This window comes from Fistularia commersonii, chromosome 7 (assembly GCF_037954325.1).
Source record: "Fistularia commersonii isolate RoL2024-O1a breed Wild chromosome 7, RoL_Fcom_v1.0, whole genome shotgun sequence".
In the NCBI taxonomy this organism is placed as follows: Eukaryota; Metazoa; Chordata; class Actinopteri; order Syngnathiformes; family Fistulariidae; genus Fistularia; species Fistularia commersonii.
This window is the reverse complement of record NC_141290.1, coordinates 7,783,702-7,800,792: the sequence shown is the minus strand read 5'-3', so window position 1 is coordinate 7,800,792 and position 17,091 is coordinate 7,783,702. Positions and strand designations below refer to the sequence as shown.

Below are 17,091 nucleotides of genomic sequence, written 5' to 3'. Positions count from 1 at the left end.
ACATTTATTAAAGACCGCGTCTTGAAAAACCGGCACAAACCAAAGCTTCTCGTATCGTGACCGATGGTGCATCTCTTGTGGCTGGTGAGCGAGGATGATTGTTCACTCTGACCTGCAATGAAGATAGGGAAAAAGGAGGTATCGCGAGGCTCTCGGTGCCAAACATCTCAAATCCGACCGTCCTATGAAACCAGTGGTAAAGGGAATGACTTCTCTTTGCTGTAAAGATTCAGGATTCAAAGTGTTTATTGTCATATATACAGTCCGGAAACTCCTTCCTCTGTACAATGAAATTCTTATTTTCTGTCCACAGTGAAGACAGATAGACAGACAAAAAAACAAACAGTAAATAATAAGCATATTATTGCAATGAGATGTAAGATATGCAGAGAAATGTAAAACAGCATTAACAGGATGTGCTAGTTGAAAGAAAAAGTACAAATTGAGATGTAAATAGCTGTGTTCACGGGATGTGCATGTTGAGAAAGTGCAGATTGACATCTTGAGAGTTTAGTGCAAGTTTTTAGAATGCAAACTCAACCAAGAGCAGGTTGTGTGCAGACAGTTAGATAAGTTAAGTGAAGGGTTGAGTGCAGCACTGACTGTGCTGAAAGCAAAGTGCGGAGAAGTAAACAATCTGTGCATCTGACGCTCCTGAGGTAGAACACGGTTATTGACTTCTGTCAGTTGTTCAGGAGTCTGACGGCAGTCGGATCGAAATAGTTCTGCAGCTATGACCTCCCCACATTTTACATTCCTGCACCCAGCGACTTCCCTCTTTGCTGCCCGTCCCTGACCAGGCCTCTTTCCCGTCGGTGTATACTAGCACCTTCCGCCCTGCTGCCTGTTCCTGCCCTGCGTCCTCCTGCCCCATCTACCTGATCACCTGGTCAAAGTAAACTTAGTTGAACCCTGTCTGCTTTGGTGCATCCTGTGTCTGCAAGAGGGTCCTTCCTCTGAAATCCATATCACCAAGTATGTCATATTCGGTTACAATGCAATACAGTGGTATTTTGCATGTAACCTTTTGTTTTTTAAAATGTCAGAAGGAACCATTGGCCCTCCCGATATCTTCACTCAATCAAATCTGGCCCTCCAAGGAAAACTTTAAAAATGAGCAAATGATAGCTGATGATTTCATCCTCTCACCCACCTGTGCCTCCATGACGAGGAGGTGGTTTCCAATGGAGGGCCGAGCTTCCCAGGGGAGGAGGATCAAAGAACTGTAATCATGTTAGAAAATGAATTTATTTCATTGTTTTTAACAACAACAAGAATAAAACCCTTAATAAAGTGGAATGAGGCCAATAAATTTAGAGATTCATGAGTAAATAAGAATTTCTTCTTCTTCTTCTTCTTATTATTATTATTATTATTATAGGCTCCAACATCCCCTGTGACTTTGAGTGCAGGATAAGTGGTACAAGATGGGCGGTTGCATTATTATTATTATTATTATCATTATTATTATCATTACTGTTATTATTATTATTATTATTATTATTATTATTATTAGAGGCTCCAACATCCCGTGCGACACTGAGTGCAATTTAAGCGGTAGAAGATGGGTGGAAGCATTATTATTATTATTATTATTAATGCTGCAGTGGCCCGATGGAAACACCTAGTGTGTAATGATCACCGTGTGCCAACTTTTTTCCTTTTTTCCACAAAGCATCTCCAAACTTAATACCAAACTATTGATAGGAAATCACGCGTGAGAGAAAACCACCTCACAACACCTTTGGAAACCATACATGACAATTAGTTACCTGTCCAGTCGGGCCAGTCACACAGATCAGGGTGTAGAAACCGTAGACTCCTGCAGGAGTACAAATGGAGACGGGGGTGAGGGTCGTCGGAGGTGCCGGTCACGGTGCCCCAGTGAGCTCCGAGCGGGCGGCCCCCGTCCCGACATGGGATAATACTGTCCAGAGGCCGCCTTCGGCATCTGCCAAGCGGCGCGGGTATATCCTCCGAAGACTTGGGGAGGACAGACTCGCCTCGACAAGGCCTCCGCAGTCCCATTTCAAAGAACCTATGGATAAATAAACTCGGGACCCGACTTCACCGTACGCTAATTGGTCAGGAAACCAAATGAGACAAGCTCATTTAAAGTAAACGGATCAACTTTGAGTCGCTGAAGTGCACTTGGCGCGCGCTGTGCATTATAACGATTTGGAAATTTCAAGTGAGGCCTTTTTGTGTGTGTGTGTGTGTGTGTGTTTTCACAGTGAAAATAAATGCACATGTGTGTCAAAGTACAAATATATAATATATATATGTATATATACAGAGAGAGATGTTGCTGCCGATGAAAGGAGGTTGTTAAATATAGAGGCCTTGCGGAGGCTGACGGTTAGCGAGCTCATTACCAGAGGAAGAAAAGTATGACGAACTGACAGTGTTACTCCAGATCCTGCGTGCTACCTTCATTTTTCAGGACATGCAGGATGCAATCACACACACACACACACACACACACACACACACACACACACACACAGTGGTTAGCCTGGCCAACCTTGTTGACCCACCGGCTTAGCTGTGGTTATACACTGAGCGCAAAGCGCCCATTAATGATTTGAGCCTGCTCTTAACTTATGCAAACAAGCAGCCCCCGAGCCCATCATTACCTTCTCGCCGTGTGTGGTCTCCTCCGTCAGCCCTCTATTGATTTTTTTTTTTTTCGGATTTTCGCTCCGAGGCCGATTCGTCAAGCGCGTGACGGACGCGAGGCGCGCACAGCGGCGGCGTGTTTCAAACACTTCCCTCTGACAGACGCATTCTTCACTACCCCTTAAACCCCGGCGCACTAGTCCGTTCCCGGGTTCTCTGCCGCAGCATCGCCACAAGCCACAAAGTATATATTGAAAAAAAAAAAAAAAAAGAAAAAGAAAAAAAACGCTGCAGGGTTTTACGTTGCGTGTAAAACACCAACAAATCCAAACGCCTTGCTCCTCTCCGGCGGCCCCACTTTCTCCCCGAGACAGAGGTGTCCACACAGGACTCTGAGCGCCGCCGTGTGTGTTGCTTGGCATCCGAGCAGAACTTTATGGTAATGTTTCGGGTGATGGGTCGGGGGAGAAAAGTGGCGGTGGGGTGGACTGGTGGCTGCTGTGTGGTGAATGTGTGGGGTTTCAGACCGTATCCAGTGGGTTTGAGGTCTCCTTCTGGGATCATCCAAATGAGCTGGGGGGGGGGGACGGAGGGGAATCGGACATCGAACAAGTTCTGGTCCCCCCCCCCCCCCGCGCTTCCCCCGACCCTGCAGCTCTGGGCAGCTGCAAAGAGCCACCACATTAAGACGCGCTGCAATCAGCAGCTGCCAAGAGGGAAATGCTAATGTGGCGGGTAAACTCTTTGGGCTAGAGATGTGTTCCTCTGATTTTTGGATCACCTTTTTTTTTTTTTTTTACACTGTTTGATCACAGAGCGGAGAAGATGAAATCAGCGTAAGAACATCTAAGAAACCCACGATGCGTCATGACGCACAAAACAGGAAGACCAATCAAATCACAGCATAACAGAGGATGCCGGTTCAAATAAATTTGTGGCTGGTTGCTTGCTTTGCTAACTGGATTTTCTATTCTACTTTCATTTCAGTCCAACCTGGAGGTTTCAAAGGGAAATATATTTTCAGAAATGCCGCTTTGATGGTCTCTGAATGTCAAATGTGTTTAAATATGGATACTTTACTTTGATACTAAACTGAGCTAAGCTAAACTAAGCTAAGCTAAGCTAAGCTAAGCTCAAAACTTAAAACTACACAAAAAAGTATTAATTTACTAAATACTAAATACAGATACTTAACTCAAAAAGAACTCAGCCAACTCAAGTAAGGTGAACTGAACCAAAATGTTACAGAATTAAAACAGAATAATGCTTAAAGTTAAATTTAAACATATACTAAACAAAATGAATGTACTTTAACTAAACTAAACTAAACTAAACTAAACTAAACTAAACTAAACTAAACCAAACACAGTTCAACCAGAGGGTGGAGATGGGATGTCAGTCATGACTAAAGGATTCAAAAGGATCATAGATATACCTTTTTAGAAATTAGTCTGAGATGGTCGAAGCTTAACTTAAACTTAAACTGAAATTTATCCTTGCACTTATACTGGAGGTTAAACTTAATGTAAACCGAACTGAACTAAACTAAACCAAGCTACCCCACACCACACATCAGAAGACAAAACAAATTAAATAAACATAAGTATGCAAAACAAAACGAAACAAAACAAAACAAAACTAAAACTGAATCAAACTGTACCTAAGCTAAAACTGAACCAAGGTATGGTGAACTGAACTAAAATAAACCAAAATTGAAATTGAACTAAAGTGAAAGAGAAGAAAGCTTATACTTAAACTTTAACATACACTCAGCAAAAATAATGTAATCTTAGGCTTCAACTAAACTTAAACTTTAAACTAAACTAAATTAAACTAAACTCAAACTACACTCAAACTGTAGCTTAGAACCAAAATTGAAATGAACTAGCGTCAATTTTCACACGTTTTTGAACACGTTGACAGCAATATGGTCACCATTATCAAATAACCCCACAAAAGCCTAGATGGGGTCTCCATGGCAACGGCCCACTGACTTAGGAGCTGTTACATAAGACACGAGTTGGTAGAACATCACATCTAAGAGAGACGGACAGTTGCGCCGGGCGTGAGCACGTCCCGTGCATGTGAATGCACCGGCGAAATAACGGACAGGAGCACCGCTCTGCGCTAAGAGTGCAATTTAGCACGAATCAAAAGCAGCTTTCCTGGCTGCCGCCTCCCCCCGCGCTACCGTTTGCCAGGAAACGGGGCTTTTTCATACGTTCTCGCAGGTAAAGTCCTTGCAGAATGGAATCTAATGATGTGTTTCTTTCCCTATGGAATGTCCAAGTGTTGGACGTTTCGGGGGAGACTTGTTGGAAACAGAAGAAAGCCGAGTTGTGCAGACAGCAGGGGGGTCTGCTATATATTAGCTGCAGCCCTTAATCCTTATTGGACCCCTTCGCTTTATTGAACCATGACTCCTTGCAAAATAGGGAGCTCTCTATTAAGTAATTTACCTCCGATTGGTCTGCAGCCCGGACGGTGATTCTACCAATCATCGCCGCTCGGAGAAATGTTTACGAGTCTTATTCACGAGGAGAAATACAACTTATTCCATCCAGTAAAACAGTGCGTGGAGGAACAGCAGCCACATAAATGACCGGGGTTTTGAATGGCTGTTATTCACCGGACTCGTGCACACACTCGGGATTTGGCCCGGAGAGCGGCGTACGAGCGGTACATAAAAAAACATGTTCTGCAGCTGCATGAGCTAATTGTTTGGGATGGATTTATATGCATATATTAGTAATATTTCCCATTAAAAAAAAACACAACATGCTTTCCCAGGCTTCATACAAATGTGCATTCATAAATAGTATTTGGGTTAGGAAAGTCTGTAAATTCACATCCAGAGGTTTGTTATCGGGGAAACTACGGAGGGGTACGGCGACGAGAATGACGAGGATAACAAACCGAACCGAAAAACCAAAAACCTGAGGTCACGTCCCGGATCCCGGGAGCATTTAGCCGCGTGCAGAGCGGCCCGTGTGCCAGACGTGCACTCGCTCTGACCACAAAGAGGTGCTCACACAGAAGCCATTCTGATGTTAAATGGCATGTTTCAAATGGAGCCAATTACCCTTTAAGCAGGAAAGCCACGCTCATGTTCACACTGCACCCGGCAGGAATGTGGACTTCGGGGATCTCGACGTACGTGGATCTTAATGGTTCCCAGGTGATGGACCCGAGAGGGCTCGGCCTTTGTTTCATGCTTGGAGCTAATTCAAAGGAGGGGGTCGTAGTTGTAAAAAAACAAAACTAATCGGGTAAAGCAATCCTTTACGATAGAGATGTAATCAAGGGTGCAAACTTCTAATTTACATGTCAGATGATCAGCTGTTGAACCGCACGTAGAAGCAACATTTATCGATGTGTTTCAAAACAATAATCTTACAATCACTTTCTATTTTTATTCATGTAGATTTTCTATATTTCCTGTTAAATATACATGCTAGCTTGATGGAAACGTGCAAACACATTTCTAAAAAAGGTGTAGTATTTTATACCAAAAGGAGCAAAATAGTATTTGTCAAGTATTTGCCAAAATGTTGAAAAGGAACTCCAATATCCGTTGGCATTAAAAGTATCTGTCCTGCCATCTTTGCAGATGCCGTACTTTTTGTCTGAAGTTATTATTTAGTTGTTTCAGTGTTTTCTACAGAAGCATACGTGTACGCTTCCGAAGAAGCATACAGGTATGTGTATACACATAAGCATACGTGTACGCTTCTTCAGAAGTGTACACGTATGCTTCTGAAGCATGTATTTGTGTCGTTCCGTTTGAGGTTCGGTCCCAAAAGCAAACGTTGCCTCTTTGTGTTCTGTCTGCCGGCCCCGGTCCCGCTGGGGCCCGAACGATTCTGACGGGCTTGGGACTCAGACCCCGAGCCCGCAGGGAGGCCTCAGCGCATCCCCTCCATTTTCCTTATTAGCTGGATTTCAGAGATGCCTCAGAAGCCGCCGTAACCATACGGTGGTTAGCTCGTTTGCTGAGGCGGAGTGGAGGTGAGCTGAATGGTCTGCAGTGAGAAGCTGTGGCTTGGGTTTCTCTGAGGTTATGGTCATTCTCCCTTGGGAGAGTGGTCAGGCCCTGCTGTTTACTCTAGAGTAACGCTGCCCCTCCCCCGGTTCCCTCCACGCGGTAGCACATCATCACCCCCATCGGTGGACACCTGTCACTTTGGACCACCGTATGACGGGCTGCGTTGATAAAGCCCCCTGTGAGGGTCGACTTCTTTTAAGGTACAGAACGGTCCGCGCTTGTTCCCGTCGCGGGAACAGTCGGGCGGTTTGCGAGGGCACCACCTTCTTGTCACAGCAGGTGTGTGCAGAGGGATACGGGAGGAGATGGGTGGGCGACCGGGCTCAATGGGTAGGGGCTAAAGAAGTGCCTTTAGCTTCACCCCAAAGGCAGTTTCAGTTTCCCTCTGTGCCTCTTTCAGACTGGCTCACAGTGCTGGACTGAGAAAGCCCTCCTCTCTCGCTGCGACCACCGGAGATGATGCTTCAGTATTAGATCTTGATGAAGCTACCGCTGAGCGGTGTGGCCGCCTCGCAGCTGATGGACTGCCGCCGCCGCCGCTGCCGTTCATTCAATCTCCACCCGTCTTGTAATCGGGAATGCAACGATAAATAGCTCGACAGGGTCTTCGGAGTTGAACGAATGGATAACGCTTGCGGGGGATCTCCACAACGATGGATCATGACTGGAATTTGGGTCTGGACGGTCTGATCGTGGCTGAATAAGCACTCTGAAATTATTTTTTGTCAAGAGCATCCCTTCTCAAAGCATCGCCGGGGTTTCGGCTTCTCACCGTGACACCGGCCGACAGGTAAGTGTCGATTTCTCCTTTATTCGTACGCTGCCCACCTCCAGCCTCTTTAGACAGATGAGGTTTAGCCTCCACGCTTTGCTTCGGGTTGATGTCTGCCTACATGTCGTTTTATTTTTTTTCAGATTTCGGGCTCAAAGATGTGCTCCATAGCCTTGCTCCACCAGTGGAGCCTCACTGTGTTTTTGCTGTGCTCCCCGATGGCTTTTCTTCTGGGGTCTGCCGACTCACACGGCAGAACGTGAGTTCTTTTAATTTAACACCCAGGAAAACGGATGCAACGTAGGATATTATGAATACAGAGTAGAGAGTCAGCAGATGTTGGGTGATCGCAATTGGATGATTGTAGAAAAGAGCCCCGGCGTCTGGCTGCAGAGATGAAATCAGAGTAGAGAAGTTTCAGCTCTGGCTGTCCGGCGTCCCCCCCCCGGTTAAATTACGGCTCCCAGAGCCTTGTTTATGCTGCCACCTGCTGCTCCGAGCGTTAATGGACCGCAAGAGACCGCAGACCAACGGCTCCTGCTGTCTCCACACACAGTCAAATCTGCTACTTGGATTAATATCTAATATATAGCCAAGTCTGATTCAAGGATTCAGAGATTTCACATGCAGATGCAGGAGACATCCTCTGCTGTCCGCAGTGAAAGGATGACACTGTAATGTATTGTAATCTGAACCAAATCAGTTTTTAATCACAATTCTCTGATGTCTCCACACTTTCCTGCCGGCAGGAGGAGGTCTGTGAGCCATGCCCAGCTGATGCACGACAAAGGTCGTACTTTGCAAGAGTTCAAGCGTCGCCTGTGGCTGCAGGAGCTGCTCGACGAGGTGCACACCGCCGACGAGCAGGCTCCGCCCCTGCAGAACAGAACCCCCAACTTCAGCGGGAACGACCTCCACCAGAAGCCCCTGGGAGCCACCAAGAACCTCCCTGACAGGATCAGGCTGGACAGGGATGGCCCCAATCTCCCGCAGGAGACCAACAAGGCACTGGCTTACAAGGACCAGCCACTGAAGGTGGCCACCAAGAGGAAGAAGAAGGTGAGGCTTGGAAGACGCAGAGAGAGTGACAAAAAGAGGAGGCGGGCTCGGTCCATGCCGGAGGAAGGTTGAGGGACGGGGTGACCAGTGTGGCGCTGCACTAAGACACGGACAGACTCAACTGGACTGTGACCCCGGGTCCGCCCGGCCTGTGACGGGCTCCCAGGGGGCCAAACTTGTATGATATCCTTGCTTTGTTTGTATTTTGTGTTTTACGGCCAATCTTCCGCTCCCCGGAGTTTCCGACGAGTCATCGCATCCCTTCTTCGGGTCCCGTATTTATTTGAAACGTCCGTTCGCGTTCGCGAGCAGCCGGATTTTAACATCGACACCGCGCCGCGTTTTGCGGCGGCACACAAAACGCCTCGGAGGAAGTATTTATTGTCTGAACATAACTCACCTTCACGCAAAAAAATGGAAACCACCTCTCGACACTGAAGCCCGGCGGAGTTTTCCGTCCCGACAAATCGTTGGCTACATTTGGTCGAACTGTTCGGCCATAATTTATTTCTTTTTTGAACGTGTATATTTATGTCGTGAATGTATCGTGGTGCTGCTGACTAACTTCCATTGTGCACTTTAGTTCTATCATGTACATGTTCTTTTGTGGTTTACTTTCTTTTTGGACGGTCCTGCTTTCCTTGTAATTTATTGGACGCCTGTTGAAACCCGCTCCCTTCACATCACACTATCCTATCGTATGTTTTCGGAGAGCCAGAAGACGGGCCGTCAGAGTCGTTTAATGTCCTACGTTTGCACTGAGAGCATCATGTACATGTTTCCAGTTACTCATTAAAGCATTAAAAATATAGCCCTCAGAAAGACGTCTGGATTTATGGTGTCGTTTTTATCAAAACAGCAAAAGGCCAGTTTCGTGTCGCAGCTCCTCAAATACAATAATATTTGAAAAATCAGCATGTATGGAGTGGTGGGGCGGTTCAATTCCTGAGCGCCAACCAACTGGTTGCGTTTGTCCTCAATGATTCTGGGGGGGGATTTGAACCATCAGGGCGCACCTTGAAGAGTGGGTGAAGGTGCTTTTCTCCAGTTTTGTAATGTATGAATGAGTTGAGATGATTGAATGGATAAATGTTGGTAGCAGATGCCCAACTGACGTCTCAGCACTCATTCATCTGGAGCAAATGATTCAGGCTCAAAAACCATCAGTAAAAGAATAAATAATTAATTAATCGATTAATTGATTAATCGATTAATCCATTATATATACAACTCATCCAGCGCTCCGGGTCACGGGCGCAGAGCTTATCCCAGCGGTGGGGTCGACTCTGGACCGGTCGATCCCAGCCACGTATAGACATACAAGTATTCACCTGGAAAATTTAGGGTCTCCACTGAACCTCCTGCATGTTTTTGGACTGTGGGAGGAACCTTGAGGAACACCATGTGGGAGAACATGGAGACTTCCCTACTGACTCCCTCAGCGGGGAATCGAAGCAGGAACCGTCTTGCCACCGTGATTGATTTCTGCTAAAGTAAAAACGCAGGAAGTCTTAAGAAGGAGGTGGATTTCATGTGAAGGTCTGTTATTTCTGAGGATTTGAAAACAAATCCTTCAACAACTTGTTGAGCACAGTGAAGCTGCCGAAGCCCGACCCGAGCGAGTGACCTTTCTAACAGCTGCTGGACAACACACACACACACACACACACACACACACACACACACGCGTAATGGGTGTGACTCTGCAAATGCATCAGTGTCAGCTGTATCCTGTGCTAAGAGCTCAGTGTACACGGTGAGCCATTAACTGGCAGCCATAAATGCCGCGGAGAGCCCGATAAAGCTGCCGTCAGGGGCCTGAAGCTCACAGCCCAGAAATCAATCAAGCTGCTGACGGATACATTAATATCTCAGGAGACGGGCGGAGGGGGGGGGGGGCAGAAAACAAGGGTACGTGCTGGTCAAGGGTCTGGATCTTCTGAAACACAAATGTAGATGAAGGTGGATGGACGGGAGAGTTTTCACTTTGTTGAATTGGTCCCGTGACCCAAAGGACTCCTGTTTTGGGAAGTAAAGTCTGGCTTGCAAAACCTGAAGATACATTTTCAAGAGTCCTCTTCCTTTAAACCCAGTCGTCCAGAATTGATGCGATGTTTGTTCTTCCTCTGGTTCCTGTCCACCCCTCCGTCCACTGTCACAGAAACGCCGTGAGGGACGGCGCACATTCATAAGATGCTGCTCTGAAGAAAAACCACGGTGAGTCCATCACCGCGCCTTTTTGGTCATCGAGTAAAGTGAGTCGGACTTTCCGGAAAGTGGCGAGAAATGTTCCTTCACTAGTACCAGATGGTAAAGATGATCCCTGTCTACTGCCTGATCCGACCGGTCCGTTCTAAAGATGGGCACTCCTGGTTTCATCGGTACTTTTCAGAGCTCCTCATATGGGCCGTCTTCCGCTGCCACGGAGACGCCTCTTCTCTGCGGTGACCATCGAGTTCGAATCGGTGACGGTCCCTCTGTTCTGCATCCGATGGTCCGACAGGTGGAGCGAGGCGAGTGATGCCATGGCTGTTCCCAATACCTACGGGCTGATCTTCTCCTGCATCTGCGGGCTTATCCTGGGCATCGGGCTCTGCGCCAACCTCCTGGTCTTCTCTTGGTTTGCCAAATACAACACGCTGCGGAAGAACCGGCTGGACGTTCTCTTGCTCAGCATGACTATGGCGGACTTCCTCACCCTGCTGCTCATCCCTTTCACGGTACACTCCGCCGTCTTTCACTCCTGGCCCCTGGGGGACACTTCTTGCAAGATCTACCAGTTCCTGCTGGCCTTCAGCCTGGCCGCCAGCACCTACTCCTTGTGCGCCGTCTCCGTCACCCGCGCCATGATCATCACCAACCCTTACCGGCCACCCACCCTGGACCTGGTCACCCTCATGTTTGTCCTGGTCTGGGCCCTGAGCTTCTTCATCAGCCTGCCACTGCGTATGTTCGCCACCAAACACAGCTTGGCGCCGAGCCTGGCCAACTTCACGTTCTGCCTGCCAACTATTCATGAGCATCACTACCAAGTGGTCCTAAGCCAGTTTATACTTTATTATTTTGTTCCAATGATGGTAATCGCCTTCAACTATGTCCGTCTGGCTCTCTTTCTCTATAAGAGCCCTGTAATGTCAGTGTCAAGTGCCAGGAACACCCGGCGTGCCTCTGTAATGGTTTTCTTGGCAGCGGGAACCTTTTCAGTGTGTTGGCTGCCTGGCTATGTGCTGGAGCTGTGTGTGTACCTGGGCCTGTATCAGCACGGACACGCCTGGGAGATGTTCTACTTTATTTGCACTGTGCTCCAGTACCTCCACCCGAGTGTCAACCCGCTGCTCTACGTGCTGCTGTCCAAGCGCTACCGCCACCAGGGAGCAGCCTGGCTCTTTCCCTGCAACAGGAATAGAGTGCAGCCGCAGGTTATTAGCATCACCGCAGACAGCTTCTAGACTCGGCGCGTCGGCTCAGTCCTCATCTAGATATACCCACGATCGATGGCTATCTAAAAATGACAATTGTTAATGGCAATCTCAATATACCGATGATCGAATACTCTCTAAATATACCAATGATCAATTGCAATCTAAGTATACCAATGATCGATGACTATCTAAATGTACAAATGATCAATCATGAAAGAAATATATCGCTGATCAATCATTATCTAAATATATCGTAATATAAATATACCAGTGATCAATGACTATCTAAATATATCAGTGCTCAATCATTAAATAAATATATCAATGAACAATCATCATCTAAATATATCATTCTTTCAGCATGATCACAGAGTATCTAAATGTATCAATGATCAATCACTATATCATCATATCATCGGTTATATATTCCAATGAATGTATACTCAAGATTGATCATTATGTAAATATAGCAATGATCCATCACTATCCAAATATACCAGAGATCACTGACCAGTCACATGTTGTCATAGTGACTGAAAAGATCATCTCTTCCTCCTCATCAGTCTATTCAATATATTGAACTTTTTTTTTTCTTCATAGTTCAGAATCCTAGAAAAAAGAAATCATAGAACAATTATAGTCAATAAAATGTCTGCTGTTCTACTGCATTTGAAGGCCTGGATGGACTTTTTTCCTCCAGGAACTGGAGGCTGCTGAAAGGGTGGAGGTCCCACCTCTGGTTCTCGCCGTCTGTTCTTCTCTCTATTACGGGTTCTAAACTATATTTTGGAGTGACGGACACAAAACCAACACACAGCTGGAAGGAGCAGGAGGTCTGGAGCTTCTGCAGGCGAAGAAAGTAACAGGAGACCACCTACCCCTCCCTGTATCAGCTTGCCCCTTTGACCTTTGGCCTTCTCTTTACCATGAAGCCAGGGCAGCTGGTCCAACTTGGACAGCATGGCCATCTGCAGCTCTGGGGAGCTGCACACACACACACACACACACACACACACACACACACACATACACGTGTACATGCGCATACACACGTCGTCCAAAAAGGAAGGACATTTGTTTTATGTAGAATTTTTCTTAATTAAACAATAACAGCAATAAATCTAGTGCCATTGGAAAGTCTCGAACTCAGTGTGTGTGTGTGTGAATGTGTGTGTGTGCACCATATTCAGCGGCCAGACAAGAACAATGTGTTCATACATAAAACCCCTGACCTGTACATTCGACACACGGACTCAGTGTGTTGGTGAGTTGGAGACAGAAGAAGAAGAAGAAGAAGAAGAAGAAGAAGAAGAAGAATTCGGTTCTCTGTGCGGCACAACATCGGTGACCTTTGAACTTTGGATTAACCCATCACTGGGTGTTCGGTGTCTTGCTCGACGACACGACAAGCGGGTTGGGAGGAGCCGGGGAATCTGACCGGGGAATTTTCCAGTAGGCTCGGAGGTCCGGTCCGTGTTTCGCTGCATTCGTCATCAAAACATAGTGGGGGGGAAGGAAACTAGGAGAAACCAGCAGGGATACAAAGACTGCTGTGTTTTATATCCCAATATACCATTGATTGCTGAAATATACCCAAGATTGATCACTATCTAAATATTCCACTCATCAATCACCATCTAAATATACCAATGGTTGATCAGTATCTAAATATTCCAATGATTAATTAATCACTGTATTAATATTCCAATGATCAATCACAATCTAAATGTCCTAATGATCAATCAGGGTCTCACTGGACCAGGGGTGGCCAATTATTTTAGCTGGCAGGCCACATTTCTTTTTCTATTTTTATACAAGTGCCTACTAGGTATCGTGGAAATTGAACAAAATGACATATTTACATACAAAATAAATATTTACATTTTTTGGCATTTTATTTCAATTTTAAAATCGTTAATGATCATATAAATGTGTCTACATTGTTTCGTATGTAACCTCACCCATCCATACAAAATTAAACAAAACAAAAATAAGTTTCTAAATTCAATATTGATTGAAAATATTGATTACAATATTCAAAGAAAATAGTTTGGCGGACCGGATAAAAAAGCAAAACGGGGCGGAGGTGGCCCGCGGGCCGTAAAATGCCCGGGTCCGCACTCGACCAATCATTGATCACGATCGAAATATTCCATTCATCAATCACTATTGAAATATTCCAGTGATCAATCGCTATCTAAATATACTAAAGACTGATCTAGATTTACCAATGATTCTTCTTCTTCTTCACAATCTAAACATACCAATGATCAGTTATTATCTTCATAAACTAATGATCAATCGCTATCTAAAAACACCAATGAGCAACACGATCTAAATATACAAATGAGCGATCATTATCTAGATAAACTACTGATTGATGATCTGAAGACACCAATGATCAATCAGTGTCCAAATATATCACCGATTGAACACGATCTAACATCTTGGATGGTTGACAGTTCCTTGTGACGGCATACTGACATCATGAGAACGGTAATCCAAAGATCGTCCGGGATCAATCCAGCCGATCGTCCGATCAATCTAACTTGCCGTTATTGATTAATCCCTGCGTGCTGGGGCTTTTCCCATGGCTCTGCTGTGAAGCGGGCAGATGTCCGTCACACCGCATCCACTCAGATTTAAACTCATCGAAACCCAAGTCTATATCATGTCTTTCCGTCACATCGACCAACTCTCGTTTTATTTGATTTGATTTTCAGGCATCGAAACGTGAAAAAGTCTCGGAAGGTGCGCCGCGGAAAAGGCCACAAACGACCGTCCGGAGGCTCGTCGGGTCGGGTCGATTCTCAGGGGGGAGGGGCGCATTCCCCGCGTTGAGCCGCGCACGCAGCTGACAGAAAATAGTCGTGGCCGCCGACTGTAAGAGGAGGGCTGCCGCCATGAGCTCATCGTTCCATGTCGGCGAGCTCTCCCGTTTTATTTATAGGCGTCTCTAAGGTTCCACGGCAGACGACGACCCTCTGAGCCGGATCGGATTACTGCTCAGCCGGACCCGAAAATACAGCTTCCACAATATCTGAGAGGAGGACGTGGTTCGGTAAGCCGGAGTGGCGGGCAGCTGTGAGGACACGTGTAGCGTGGATGGTGTGATGGTCAGAGCAGGAGCTCCTGCGAGGAGGATGCCAGGGAGAAGGAGGTCCACAGGCGTGACCTTTCGCCAGGTGTGGCCTCGGGGGTTCAGATTCACGAGGGTTAATTTGGTCCCGAGTTAGAATAATCCACGTTTTTCCTGATTTTGGATTCTCTGATCACTTAAAGGAATTTACGGAGTGTCTTCTTGTTCTTCTGGGTCACCAATCTCCATCTAACCCGCTCCCCCCCCCCATCCATAAACCTCCACTCCAGTTCCTGGCAGTTCCACCCTCTGCATGCTTCTGCCCAAATCTTCACCATCCCTCCTCTGTCCATGTCCAAAACATCTCAGTGTGACTTTATCTCCAGAATATCACGTGCCGGGCTCATCCCGCATCCTCTCCGTCCTCCTCGCTCCCGAAAAGAACCTTCACATCTTCACCTCCGCAGCCTCCAGCTCCTCCAGGCTCTGGTCTCGTCCTGGTTTTGGATGATGGTCTTCTCTCTGTCCAGAACATCAAGCGGACGTTGACCGAGCAGAATGACTTTGCCTCTTCGACCGCCGCGTCCCATCAGAACTTCTCTGACCTCGTGCTTGGAGCTGAGCGATGTCACGAGAGCTTGTCGAACTCCGTGCTTGGCCTGACATGCATCGGGCTCGGCTCCTGGCGTTCGCATGTGAGGCCACGGAGGAGAACATTCACCTCGGCGGTGCCGATGGAAAGAGACGATGTCCCCTGAGGTCCTGCACGTGAACTGAGCTTAGAAGAATACAGAAGTGCTAGCGTGGAAAAGTAAGGTCTGGACTGAGACACTCGTGGCAACAGATCTTCGCCGCTTGACCTAAAATCAGGGGTGTCTGTTGGAGCTGCAGAGCCGACCGGACTCAGAAAAAAGGAAAATGTTTGAGGCGACACAGAGCAAACCTCTGAGCTTCTGCACAAGCGAGGCTTTGTGAGGACCGGGGCCGACTGCGGGTCTACCTGCAAAGAAAACAATCCGGAAGGGCGAGAAAAACATACGCTTGCTTGGGGGGGGGGGGGGGGAGGACTCCCAGGGGCGTGTTTGTGCGAAAAGAAAACCCAGCCGAGGGGGCGGACGGTCACACAGGACACACTGTGGGATCCGACGAGGAAGAAATCTCTGCAGAACATCTCGAACAGAAACTCGCTGGAGATCTTCACAGGTTCCCATCCTATGAGTTGGAAGCTATTCTCATTCAAGGAGAAAGGCGACCTTAGCGTCACGCATTAGAACCGCTTTCTCCTCATTTTTCCTTGAATCTGTATTTTTATCTGAACCTCAACTAAATATAAATGTGTATTTTCCACATCTTTCTGTTGTAAATGAGAAATGGCATTTGTCCGCCGGGCCCGAAAAACAGACAATTTTCCTGTTTGCTGTTGTTATTTTCCCCGACAGATAGTGAGGAGGAGGTACACACACACACACACACACACACACACACACACACACACACACACATGTAGGTATCTCGATGTGTATGTTCTGCCTGTTCAAGTTCTGATCTGGCATTTATCTAAAGAAAAAAAGGAAAGGGCCTGATTGTGCAGTGGACTTGCCAGCTCCTGCCCTTCATATCTGAAGTGTTCACTTTCATCTGCGTCTTCATTACCCATCAACTCGAACATGAACTTCCAGCGTGCATGACTGCCGGCTAAAATTGGCGGCTATCGGAACCCCGGGGCCGGCAAGGAGCCCAGCCGGGGTGTCCGCTTTCGGGGAGGTGGCGATTGCTCAGACCGGGCGTTGCAAAAGCGCCCGAGAGGAACGGCGTAAACACCGGCTTAGACTCCATCAGGAGAAGACTTTACACCACCGGTGCGTCCGCGCAGGCCGGGCGGTGGATATAATCCGCCCGACATCCCATGTATGCGGTTAATAACGACGCAGCCTGGCGCTGTGCTTTCGACTCCTCATCTACACTTTGAGCTGATTAGCTGACAGAAACCTTTCAGAAAAAAAACCAACCCAAAGCTGTGTCGTCCGCTGTCACTGCAAAGCGTAGTCGTTTCAGATATTTTCTTTTGAAGCCTGAATATTTCCATTGTCATATT

General features: G+C 46.9%; 2 protein-coding genes across 2 annotated transcripts; both read left to right on the top strand.

Annotated features, from left to right (window-relative positions):
- The first annotated feature begins 7,288 nt into the window (after positions 1–7,288).
- On the top strand, positions 7,289–8,922 carry pthlhb (parathyroid hormone-like hormone b). Its single transcript, XM_086148806.1, has 3 exons — positions 7,289–7,454; positions 7,580–7,695; positions 8,186–8,922. Exons 2-3 carry the CDS (start codon positions 7,595–7,597, stop codon positions 8,565–8,567), a joined length of 483 nt encoding a protein of 160 aa, XP_086004932.1. The 5' UTR covers positions 7,289–7,454; positions 7,580–7,594; the 3' UTR covers positions 8,568–8,922.
- A 1,735-nt stretch (positions 8,923–10,657) lies between these two features.
- On the top strand, positions 10,658–12,025 carry LOC147232573 (galanin receptor 2a). Its single transcript, XM_086148805.1, has 2 exons — positions 10,658–10,712; positions 10,999–12,025. The coding sequence occupies exon 2, from the start codon at positions 11,021–11,023 to the stop codon at positions 11,942–11,944; it is 924 nt and encodes a 307-aa protein (XP_086004931.1). The 5' UTR covers positions 10,658–10,712; positions 10,999–11,020; the 3' UTR covers positions 11,945–12,025.
- The last annotated feature ends 5,066 nt before the right edge of the window (positions 12,026–17,091 follow it).